Source organism: Ursus maritimus, unplaced genomic scaffold (genome assembly GCF_017311325.1).
Source record: "Ursus maritimus isolate PB19 unplaced genomic scaffold, ASM1731132v1 scaffold_18, whole genome shotgun sequence".
In the NCBI taxonomy this organism is placed as follows: domain Eukaryota; kingdom Metazoa; phylum Chordata; class Mammalia; order Carnivora; family Ursidae; genus Ursus; species Ursus maritimus.
This window is the reverse complement of record NW_024424230.1, coordinates 37,735,783-37,748,585: the sequence shown is the minus strand read 5'-3', so window position 1 is coordinate 37,748,585 and position 12,803 is coordinate 37,735,783. Positions and strand designations below refer to the sequence as shown.

General features: G+C 38.6%; 1 protein-coding gene across 1 annotated transcript in view; it reads left to right on the top strand.

Moving 5' to 3' along the window:
* Positions 1–12,803, top strand: part of ASXL3 (ASXL transcriptional regulator 3) — a 157,068-nt gene that overhangs the window by 4,895 nt on the left and 139,370 nt on the right. Inside the window, exon 2 of the mRNA XM_040632378.1 lies at positions 10,366–10,448. Coding sequence (XP_040488312.1) covers positions 10,366–10,448 — 83 coding nt within the window. The remainder of the gene's footprint in view (positions 1–10,365; positions 10,449–12,803) is intronic.

Below are 12,803 nucleotides of genomic sequence, written 5' to 3'. Positions count from 1 at the left end.
AGGAGCCCGGTGTGGGACTCGATCCTGGAATGCCAGGATCACGCCCTGAGCCGAAGGCAGATGTTTAACGACTGTGCTACCCAGGCACCCCATTTTATGTTTAAATTTTTATGAGAGGTTCTATGACAAAATTTATAACAGTCCTATGCTTGCTTTTTTGTGAAACTCTCACTGAAGATCTTGTTCATAACCACCCAGAGCCACTATGTGAATTTCCATAGGAGACAATTCTGTTAGTTTAGAAATAGGAAAACCTTGGGGCGCCTGGGTGGCTCAGTTGGTTAAGCGTCTGCCTTCGGCTCAGGTCATGATCCTGGGGTCCTGGGATCGAGTCCCACATCAGGGGTCTTGAGATAGAAATAGGAAAACCTTTATCAGCTCTGACAAGCTACTATTTCCTTCATTCAGCTAACTGGAGCGAACTGACTGTTTGCGTCTGCGTTTTAGCTGCCGTGAAATTAGTATGATATTCCAGATCAGAGTGGTAGCACCTTCATTACTGGGCATGATTTCTCAGTTTTGAAATATTTCATTATATTTTTCTCCTTTAAAACAGTACAGAAAAAAAATAAAGTAGTGCAGATTTTTTTAAAGAAGGTGATAAAGTCACAGAGACGTTATATCCACTGTATTTTAAATGGGATGTGAAATGATGAAATGTGAGTTTGATGACAAGCCCCTGAAAGACTCCGCAGTATGGTGAGCAGCGCTGCTGATAATCACGGGGAATATCACAGAGACAAGGGAGTGATTGTCTAAGAATTGAACTACTGGGGTGCAGATCTTGGCTTTACTACTTTGTAGCTGTGTGACTTTGGGAGAATTAAATAAACCCCTTTGCACCTTAGTTACCTCATCCTGTCATAAAATGAGGGTGATAATAGTCCCTACATGATAAGGGGGTTGCTATGAGGATTAAGTGAGTTTATATACATGTTAGAATAATGCCAGATGCAGAGTCACTGCTGTGTGTTTGCTATTGTTATTATTATAAAAAGAGATATAAAAAAGTGTTTGGAATCACAGATTACTGAGCTTTATCTCAGTTCTCAATGAAATTCTTGAGTGTATTATTAAACAGATGACTGTAAGCATTTAAAAATGGAAGTAGTGATCCCTGGAAGGCATTATGGATTCTCTAAGTTAATTCATGTCAGACTAAATTAATTTATTTTTGATGGGATTATTAGACTTACACATCAGGAGGATGCTCCTGTTGGAGCTAAATTTCAGCCAGTCATTTGAAGTATAATTAAATGAATTTTTAGAAGATTGAACATCTATAGCCAAGTATATTGATTGGCTAATCAGGATCCGTCTGAAAGAAGATTCCAGCAGCAGCCACACGGTGTGGCTTTGTTTTCCATTGCTTTGTTCAGCTCTGTCCTGAGTAACTTGAAGGAATACATCAAAGTCACACTCATCAAATGTGCGGATATCACAAAATAAAAAGGGAAACTGGACAGTTGAACAAGAGAATGATGAGTCCAAAAGAACTTTATAAGGTAGAACAAACAACCTTCACCTAAAAAGATGAAATTTGACTGAGATAAGGTAGTTTTCAAATTTGCGGATACCACAAAGTTTAGCTGGTACCTGGAATAAAAAGATATTTGGGAATAATAAGATTTCAGAGCCCGTAAAAATGGATTGAAACTAACAGTAGTGCATTAAGCAGATATACATTTGCATCCAGCAAGTTTGGAAATATACACCACAGAACTATGCATGTGATTTGAGAAACAAATGTTGAAAGTTCTGGAAGTTTTAGTTGGTTGACGGTATGAGGACTGCTAAGAGAGAGTGACTGTCATATTAGGTTGCATTAATATAATTATATGAGTTAGAGAAAGGGAAGTGATAGTTTCACTATATTATGTTTCACTCAAACCACGTTTAGAGTATTTTTAATGATATTTAGCTATTTTCTTTCAATTAGTGTAATTCTTAAAGCATGTATTTTACAAGTGACGTTGGCAAACTCAAGAATGTTCAAAGGGTGTTTTGTGAGACAGTGTCTGCAAACTATTTTATGTGAGGATTGATGGAAGAAACTGAGGATCCATTAGCCTAGAGATAAAAGAAAACTGGGCCCTTAATAGTATATTCAAACAGGTGGCAATATATCATATGAATAAATGATTGGACCCCATTTTGTAAATTCATATAACACAATCACTTTAAGCTTTCATGTTAGGAAAGTGCTTGTAATTTAATATTAAATAATTGTCACATTCAAAGGCAAGAAGTAGGACTACACAGTAGAAGTCGTAGGAAAGCAGAATTTTTACTCAATGCACAGAAAAAGCTTTTTAATAATTAGTGGGTTTTAAATAGAGTGCACTGCCTGCAGATTTCTGTGGGAGAAGTATTTTTTTCATTAAAGAGATGTTTTACTTTTTAAAACAGGCTTCATATATATCATCATTTAAGCAGTTATTAATATTTTTCTTTTACCCTTTTTAGAACATTGTAGAAATTCTGGGTTTCTCTCACTTTGTTTTCTTTCTGTGTTATACATAATGGCAACTGTTTCAAAAGATTAGAAACTTAATGAGGTAGAACAAAGTTGCCAAAATCCCACAGGAAATTAGAAGTCACCTCTCAGTTGTATAGAATTTTATCTACAAACTCAGGTAATGATCACTCTGAACTGTTCCAGGGCCTCACAGAGCCATTTTTCTGCTCTCAGCTGTGCTGAGTTTTATGAGGCTGAACAATTAAAATAGTTGTACGGACAGATTTTTTTTTCTTCTTTTGGATGGACATTCAATGATACTCGATTATAGTTGCTTGAAAGTTTGTCTTTAAGTGTATATGGTTGGACACAAGTTGTTACTGTTGATAGTCTGTATTTTTCCTTGAATTGTAACACAAGTACACAGGACGATTTGTCCCTGTAGTGTGCTTATCTTTCCGGGTAACACAGCAGTGTCTGAAAGAGTGCCATGTTGTCAGGCCTTCTTGTTAAACACAGAAAGACTCTCGGATGATGAAATCAGGCCCAGCGTGTGCAGGTTTACCTGTGAGCCCGTAGAAGTTTGCGGTGGCCAAGCGATGAGGGATGGCAGTGGGAGGCCAGCCTTATTTGTACAAGCGCCAATGCGTTTTACACAGGAAATCTCAGGGACAACATCTAATGCCCATCATTTTTTTTTTTTTTAAATAGCTCTCCTCATTTTCTAGGATGTGCTCAGAGGGGTCCCTGCCCCCAAGCCAACAGTGTTAACTAATGTTTATTAGCACATTCTGCTCTAGGCAGTCACTTGGCGTGTTGGAATAATAAGTGCTCTACATTCATTATCTCATTTTGTCCTCACAGCATTTTCATAAATGAGGAAACGGAGATCCAGGGAGGTTAAGTATCTGAGATCAGACAGCTAGTGAGTAGGGGCTCTTTCTTGGCTCATCGGACTCCAGATCCCATAACCTTCCTTATTATTCCATAAACGTTCCTAAGATAGAGTGACTGAACACATCTCCCCAAATTAACTTGGTCTCTGTATAAGCCTGCGTGGTCGTGTTGCAGTCTGGGGATGTGGATATGAGTGAGGACCGAAGCTTGCAGTGCGGCAGGAATAGCATTAAACGGATACTGCTAATTATCTGTTTGACAGGTGCTACCGAGGGAAGGTACAGTTTAAACCATTATCTGAGAGTTCAAGGAAGTATTCGATTGTTCTTAAGTGATAGGTTGCTGGAGTGGGGATTATGAGGTAGATATTGTGTATAATATCTTGATTATAGACCCTCAGTCACCCCGTGCCCACGAGGAGAAGCAATTTAACGTAGTAGGAGAAGCAGACTTCAGTGTCAGAAGGGCCAGACCCCTCACTTACTAGCCGCTGGACCCTGGGGGCACTTGATCTTCCTGGAGGCCGCTGCTTCTGGGTGAAGTAGGTCTGATTCTCAAGGGAATTAAAACAAAGTTTCCACATCTTTTAAGTCACTCATTCATAAATACCACGACAGCATATAATTTCCCCCATAAAATGCGTGCAAGTAGAATAGAAAAATTGTATCATCTTTAAACCCTTAACTAGCAGCCACATCTGTTAGGAGCAGAGAACAACCTAACTGAACCGTAGATACTGGGCAGTCGGCAAGGTGCTGTCACTTTTTATGTGGTTGATTTCCTCATCTGAATACTGTCAGTGATCCAAATTCATGTTTCATCAGAATGACATGGACCTCTGAGGTTTCTCAAGAATAGTGGAAGTAGGGAATGTCAAATACATGAATCCCAGAGTCTACTGTAATATATGGAAAGCTCCTGCAGACTTAGCACAGAACTGTCTAATAAGTATTAACTCTTATTACATGTAAACATTGTCATCATCAGCATTATCGTGTATACAAGTCCTGTCCTTGCACTTACTCGCTTATGATCTTGAACCAATGACTTCAACTTTGTGAGTCACTGAGAAAGTTAATCCTGCCTCCTCTATGCAGCTCACCCCATAGTTGTAAGGGTCAAATAAAATAATACATATTGTGTGAAAGCAAATAAACTGTGTTACGTGAAAGCACCCTTTAACAGAGAGAGCTATATAATGGTTTATTGTTATAACCCCTAAATCATTTACCTAAGACATGAGGCCTTAAAGAGCTAAGCATTCCAGTGAACTGCCAGCATGGACTAAGGGAGGATGCACTGGTGTTAGGAAAGGGAGGGAGCTGGGTGCTGGATGCTCACTTAGGATTCCACAGATCGAATCACATACCATTGACGCGCTTTCAAATTGTGGAAATCTCTTTATTTTGCAATCTAATAAGTAAGCTCTGAAAATTTTATTCAGGACCTGCAGGACCAAGATTTCACCCATTAGATGAACATTGGTCTAATATGTTTATCTTAGGGATACTTGAGATGACTTTTGTGTTTGAGAGACACCAAGGAAATCTGGAGTAAGCCTTAAGATGTTCGAAACCTTTTGTTTATTAGATTACAATGTTTGAACATGAAACTTAGAGAAATACGTTCTTAGCTTGGCCTATGCCCTTAATGATATGGCAAACCATCTCTGTCCTTCTCTTAACTATATTACCATCTTTTCTTTACAGGTGTTTTTTCCCCCCCCTCCTTCTGCTGGGACATGTAGAAGTCTGGAGGAGGATGTTTCTGGGATGAGTCTGTCTTGTCTCAAAGTAGCATGAGTCTAGATGTTTTTGAGATAGGCTCTGAGATAGTCACATAAGTAGAGGAGGTGAAATGCATTGGAGTATTTGGCAATTCTCTACGTCTGTTGAGGTCCTATGAAAAATACAGGGGGATCCATTGCTGGAAAGGTGGCTGATTGTATACAAACGTTGTATCCCTTGCCATGGAAATCCCCCTTCTTGGAGAGCGATGCTAAATTTGAAACCTCCTGGGGAGTAGCACTGCAGAAGAAAGGAGGGCAAGGAGGACTGAAGGGACTTCAGTGCATCAGGCGGAAGCATGAGAGGTGCAAGATACAGCTCCTAGAGAGTGAGAGTAAAGTGGACTCACAAATATGGTTTGAACACAGGAGGACAATTTGTTTTTACAAAGAACGAAAGGGCATTTTATGTAAAGATTAAAGACAGTGACAGAACAATTTGTGTAGAAGAGACATTGATATCTGGCCAGTGGTTCTAATTACAGTCTTCCCTTGGCAGGAAAGCTCTGATGGTTGTAGCTATGGATATTCTTTGGGAAACTTGGCTGTTTTGGGGGCCTGTTTTTGAGGAAGTAAATGACAGAGCAGCTTAATTTTCAGCAAAAAAATTTTTTGAAAGGGACTAGAAAAGATCGGTTTTTATCCAAAGTAAATCATGTAGGAACGAGAAAACAGAAGTGTTAGAAAGGAGACCCAATTCACATTATTTGTAGAAAATATGATTCTGTACTTCTATACCGTTAGAACTATTAAGAATTCAATTAGCTGTTCATATAGATACTAATTATCACAATTCAATGGCTTTTGTATGTCTTAGCAATAAAATGTGCGAATATTATATGAAAAAGTATATTCATAGTTGCAACTGAAAATATAAACAATAAAATGCTTATTACAGTTTATAAAACAAAACTTAAACACATGGAACACTGTGTAAATTGCTTAAAAATTTAATTAGATGTCTCATTTAATTCCAATCTAAATTTCATCTGGAAATATAAAGAAGTGCACAATTAAAAATTTAAGAAGGAATAATGAGAGCAGTGGCCGAACCAGATAGTGAAGTGTGTTATAATATTAGAGCAATTTAAAACAGTGTGGTGCTGGCACAGCGGTTGAATGAAAGATCAGGGGATCTTTCAGGACCCCGGATGAGCCCCATGGACAGTGGTTTACAGTGCATTTTTTTAGACACCCTGAAAATTCCCAGAAGTGCCTTTGGTCATTAGAGGGAGTAAGTATGGGGGCTCTGACCACTCTCATCTCCACCTTAAAAAGAATAGCTCTGCTTTTGTGCATTTTATATATTGGGTTCCCACATTTATTTGGTTTCACATCCCAAAGCGTTTTCATTGCCCTAATATTAATATATGGTAGAGGATGACTCACTAATCTTGACTTATTTATAGGTGGTGGGGCTTAAGTCATTGTTTCACCTTGCTACAAAATGATAAATTATAGATGAATTAAAAAGTTAAACCATAAAAATACTTGAAAAAAATATTTGTAGATATTTGCATGCTCTCTGGATAAAAGGAATTTCTAAACATAGGACAGAAGTCATAATGGAAAAACCTGATGGAATTGTTCATGTAAAAATAGAAAACTGCATATCTCCCTAAACTACCCCCCAAAAAAGCAACAAAAGGGATAAATATCTGTTATTAATATACAAAATAGTAAGTATTATTTTACTATATGAAGAGCTTTTTATACGTTAATAAGGAAAACAGAAATATCCTGTTATATCCCATATGCTATTCATTAAAAAAAAAAAAAAACCCGTTATCCTCATTAGTATTTACAGAAGTATGATTAGAGTAACAATGAGCCATTACTTTTGACCTACTAAGTTGGCCAATACTACTGTAGGATAATGCTGAATATTGGCAAAGTTGTGGTAAGAGAGGCAGATTTAGTTCTGCTTGGTGAGTGTATAAATTGTTAAAATCTTTTTGGAAGCAGTTGGCAAGAGACATGACAGAGCTCATATCCTTTGATTCAGTAATACCCCAAGAAGGTTACATTCAATATATTCTTTATTAATTGAAGTTTTAAAACAATATAAATGCCTATCTTCAGTGAAGTGTTAGTTATGATGCCCATTTTGAAAAATTCATATTGCATGGAGGAAATTAAGATAGCTAACAATATATGCACATACGTTATATAATTATATTAAATTGATACGTATGGATAGGAAAAACTAGAAGGAAAACACAAATATTAGCACTGGTTAATATTCGTGTTTGTAGGCTTACGGGTACATTTTGTTTTCTATAATATAGGTATGAGTTTGCATTTTTCCAATTTTTACTACCCCAAAATAAGGTCGTTTTAAATGATTATCCATGGAAAACTTTAAAATTGTATATTCTGTTTTGTCACAATTAACACCATTGTTGCCCAAGCCAGTTGCAATGTGTTTTGAGTTCATGAAATATTTATTGGCCCTCTAAAATCTTATTGTGATAACGAGTCTTAAAAATTGTCAGTAATCTTAATCTTTTCCCTGTTCTAATGCATCCTTGACCCCAGTTTCTAAGAGGTAGGTACAAGATGCGAAACAAATCGGAGGAGCGTGTTAAAATCAAAACAGGTATTACGTAACCATGAAAGCATATTCAAGTATTAGTTGTATTTGAAAATGTCAAGAAGGATCACGCACAAAGGTTAACGTTGCGGGGTGTATGAAACTGTAACACCTCATCGCCGAGAGTGTTGGGGCAAAGGGCAGTTCTCAGTGTGGTGTTTGGGGCTGCTGGCACAGCATGCTGTCGCACTCCGACTGTGGCTCGTGCCCGCTGTAGCGTTTGAGTATGGCTGCCTGCGAGTCTGATTCATGTCTCCGCCATGTGTCGCGTTATTTCGATGGTATCAATGTTTTGTTCTGTGAAGGTAATATTCTCTCTCTCTCTCTCTCTCTCTCTCTCTCGTCTGTTCATGTTCACACAGCTAGTTCAGTGACGCTTGCCCACAACCAGGAACCTCTCCTTCTCTGTCTCCTTTCTCTGTCTTGCAGGAACTGAGGGTGGCTTCTGGTGTTTTGTGTGGCTTCATCATTTCCTTCCTGCCTCTCATCCACTTCATGATGTAATTCTTGGCACTTTTACTTCCTTTGTAGAGTAGGATGTGATGTCATAGAGAAGGGGACAGGGCTATCCAAATTCTCTCAATTGCTGGGAGGAGCTGCCCAGGTGTGCTGAGGGGCCTGTACTCAGGAAGAGAAACAGGGAGTCCTCCACAGTGAGTAACCCCACTTTTCAGTGCACCCAAATTTCCGTTAAAACGTTGCCCAGTATGCTGGAATTTCCTCTTCGGCCCTTTCTAGATTTAATCTAATCAGTTTGCCTTTTGGACATTCCCAGTTCAGCTCAATCGCCCTCCTTTCTCTCCCTTGTCCCCTCTCCCCCTCTTTCTGCCATACTGTGCCTCTCCCTGCCAGTTTCCCTCTTCCTTGCTTGCTTACTTGTGTCTGTCTGTGTCTTTTGACCTTCTGCCCATATCTTTTATGAGAGACCATGAGTGTCCCCAGCATTGCCTGTCATTTGGGGTGAAGTCCACCCTATACAGAGTCCATGCGCCCACAGCATCTCCTTCCAGTAATTCATAAGTATGCACCGTTCTACTTACAGTTCTCGCCTTTTTGTTCTCATGTCTATTTCTTTCCCGCCTTTCTCTGTCATCTAATCTTCCCCCTTTTCAGCTCTACGATGCAGTTTCCTTCTTGCCTTTTTTTTTTTTTAACCAATATTTTTACACATTAGTCCTCTTCCCTATACAGCTATGCCTATGTTTCTTTTCCCCCCTTCCCGGTTTTCAGGTGAGCTCTCCAGTGGCCTCCTCTGTGAGGACCGTTTTCTTTCTTTCCCGTGGACATACTTGTTGCCATACCCTCTTTGTAGCGTAGCTCATATTGCTGGATTCTTTAAAGGACTTACCGACTATGGCTAAGGGACTGATCCGGACTGGGAAAAATGGGGACATTTCCTGGGAACTAGAGAGAGGAGAGAACAGGAAATTGGCCCTGATGGTGAAGGCTGGAATGGGGCAGGCTGTCTGTAAGTCACGGGAGGACCTTGATGAATAGAATTTTTGCCAGTGCTAGTTAAGATTTGGCCTTGATAGTTAGGAGAGATTGCAGGGCTATTTTGAACAGATTCAGAAGCCTTTTCAATTTTTAGTTTTTAAAGTGACCCTGTTAATCATTATGATTGTTCTAGTAAACAGTCCTAAGTTAGAACTCTAGAATGTACAGAAGCTTCTGTACATCTTTAAGTGGGTGTTGTCTACCCTTGGAGGAAGGCATTGTGAGGATGTGTGTAGACTTGGATCTTATACCCGGAGGTGAGCAGTGTGGACACTGTTGCTGGATAAATAAAGGAACTTGATCCCTAGGTCTGATGGTCGGATTATATGGAAATAATGAGCCATGTCCCATGCATTCCCCACACTTTGTTTAAAACAACTACCTTTCACTCAAAAATAAGGAGGCCAGAAGGGGAGAGAAAGAAAAACGGGACTCAGTTCATAAAACTGAGATGGGCTGAATGGGAAGAGGAAGGGGTTTACTTGAAATTAATTGAAAAAGGCAGAAGAAAGGAAACTGAGCTGAACTGGAACACGCAGGAGAATGACTTACGTGGGTGTCTGTATGCTTTTTCCCACTTTGGCCATGAAGGCTTTTTTTTCCCCTTTATTATTATTATTTTTTAATATAAAAGAGGTTGATCAAAATGTGAATCCAGTGAGGTTATTTCTAACCAGCACTTTGTTCTCTGCTGTTGGTAGTGTCCAGGCTCCATGTTTCCAAGGTCCTGGAGATTTCGGAAACATTTTAATAGCCTGAAAATCTGTCTTTAACCACAAAATATTATCAATTTTTAATAAAGGAAATTATATACATTTATTAACTTGGTTTTTTCAGGTTTCACATTTCTTTTCTTTCTTTCTTTTTTTTATTTTTATTTATTTTTTTGGTGTGTATGCCTTTGTGACATTTATTTGAAGAATGACCCCCATGTTGCAGAAATTGCCATAAATGTCCAGAAAAGAATTACATTCTCACTTTGGACACCTGAACTGAGTGATGGGACCTTATTTTGACATAACAGCCCCTTCCCCTTTAAAATGTTAAGGAAGCCTTGCATGATTCGCACACATTTTTATTTTGTATGCTTCCACACAATAATCTAGGAATTTTATGTTTATTTTTATTTTTTAGGCACTAGAAAAACACCCCAACTCACCAATGACAGCGAAGCAGATATTGGAAGTCATTCAGAAAGAAGGGTTAAAAGAAACAAGGTCAGTATTCATATTTATATTTTCTATTTTCATTGCCACTAATTGCAAAGCAATAGATGTATCTAGATTTTGATATTGTAGTTGATTGTGGATTAAGTAATTACCTGCAAATTCTTTTATGATGGCCCAATATTTGGATGGAAGGAAATATTTCAAGATTTCCTTGAAACTGCCTGTTGCCTTAATAAATTACATTAGACAGGTTAATATAGAATGTACTTTGTTAACAAAGAGCCCTGCTGCGTGAATTAGTCCTTCATTGGAGTTACTCTTCGTTCTCTCTGTCTTATAAGAGGAGATTTTGTTTCTGAAAGTAAAGGAGCTCTTCTACAGGCTTAATAGATCCCAGGATGTAAAGGTTAGGTCACTCTGATAAAACTCAACGTGCTAATAAATGTGGTTGAAAATTTAGTCCTCTTAATTCCTCTACCTGGAGTGTCATTAATCAGCTATTGAGCCTTTAAAAAATAACAGTTTTATTAAGATATAATTCCATAAAATCCACCCCTTTAAAAGCTATAATTCAGTGGTTTTCTAAGTATATTCACAAAGTTGTGCAGTCAACACCACTGTCTAATTTTCATCACCCTATATGAAACTCCATCCCCATTAAGCAGTCATTCCCCATCCCCTACTCCTTCTAGCCCCTGGTAACCACAATTTGACTTTTTGTGTCTGTGGATTTGACTGTTCTGGACATTTCATATAAATGGAATTATATAATATGTAGCCTCTTTTATTTAGTAATTAATTTTACAGTTTTGGCTTTTGCCATCAGTTGAGGGCCATACTGGTGATATTACTCATTAGCCCTCAGTTGAGGGCCATATTGATGATATTACTCAAGGAGAAAAAAGTTTGTTACAAAATAAAATAAACATAGGGCTGTCATATGAGTGTGTCATCATCCATGTTGCATAGAATTACTTTTGTATGCAGTTGTCTACCTATAGGCCATTGAGCATACAGTAGTTGCAGCTTAGTGAAAGTTACAGCTGCAGAGCTACCTTTTGGATGTTTTTGCTGATACCGAGATAGAACCGCTGAGAGAAAGGAATATCTTCCTGAGGCCAACTTTTCCTAAAAAAATTGGTTTTACTTGTAACTCCTCTTACTGTAAAAGGGTGGGTAACATCAGCCTCTAGCTGTTTAAAATGCATCCTTTGCAAGTTTGGTCCACGAACATCACGATTTAGAGGGCTGTAGGACGTCTGGGCTCAGATTTTCATCTCTGTGTTGGAGGCTTTTTCTGCCTCTTCTGAAGACACAGCCTAAGATAGTGTGACTACACCATTTGGAAGAATTGTGTCCCCAACAAACTGGAGGCCACCATGGGGAGAGAAGTTGCTGGCAGAGCCTAACAGCTCTGGGAAGGGCGACCCTGTTCTTCGAAGCCAGATGTCAGCGTGCAGAGTTAGGGAACAATATGGGGACACCTGGAAATTAATTTTCTCCTTGCTGCCTGTCAAAAACCCTGAAAATATTTATGCCATTTAGAAAGCACTGAAAATGTTTGTGCAGCAGCCAAAAGAAAAGAGGAGGTAAAAAACCAAAAAACAAAAAACTAAGGATATCAACTCCTGTTGAATGTGGGCTCCGTGCCAGTGGAATCTGCCAACGTAGACATAAAAAGCATCTCCTAGAAGCAGACATTTGAAATTTGTTCATTACGATATTCTTCTCAACATGAGTGACTATGCTACTATCAGCTGTTATGTACCTTGAGATATAAAATCCCTGCACCATGCGTCTGAACAGCATTTTAATTGCACTTAGTATTGTAACAGCATTATTTCATATTTTTCAAAATGCTGGTCTTCCCAGAATGGTATATTAAAGGGCTTTACGCATATGTAGTTGACAAAACAAAACACAAAATAGCTTCTTTAAACAATACTAGAATGGAAAAAGGTAACCTGCTATTTCTCTGAATATAACTCTCCCTCTCTGCCCCCTCGACCCTTATTGTGTCCTTCTGTAAGGAAAAAAGCATGCTTGTTACAAATACTGATGAACCAGTATGGTAATATTGGCTGTACCTGCGAGGAATTCACAAGTTGAATAGGAAAGGGAGCAGGCAAAGAAAGAGACCATAATTCTCTTTTAAGTTCTGTTTTCTAAAATCAGCTCTGCATCGAAGGGCCTCAGACTACACATTTCCGTTCGTATTTCTTTCTGCTTTCTTTGAGTCTTCTCTCTCTTGCCAATTGTGACCTGTTATTTATGGCCAGTGCATCTGTGACCACTCTTCCCATGTTTCCAGGTTTGCTTATGAGAATCATCTCTAAAATAAAAGTGCATACTTTGAGTGAGTTTTGGGGTTTGCTACCTGTTATGTATGTTGTTTTAGGGAGC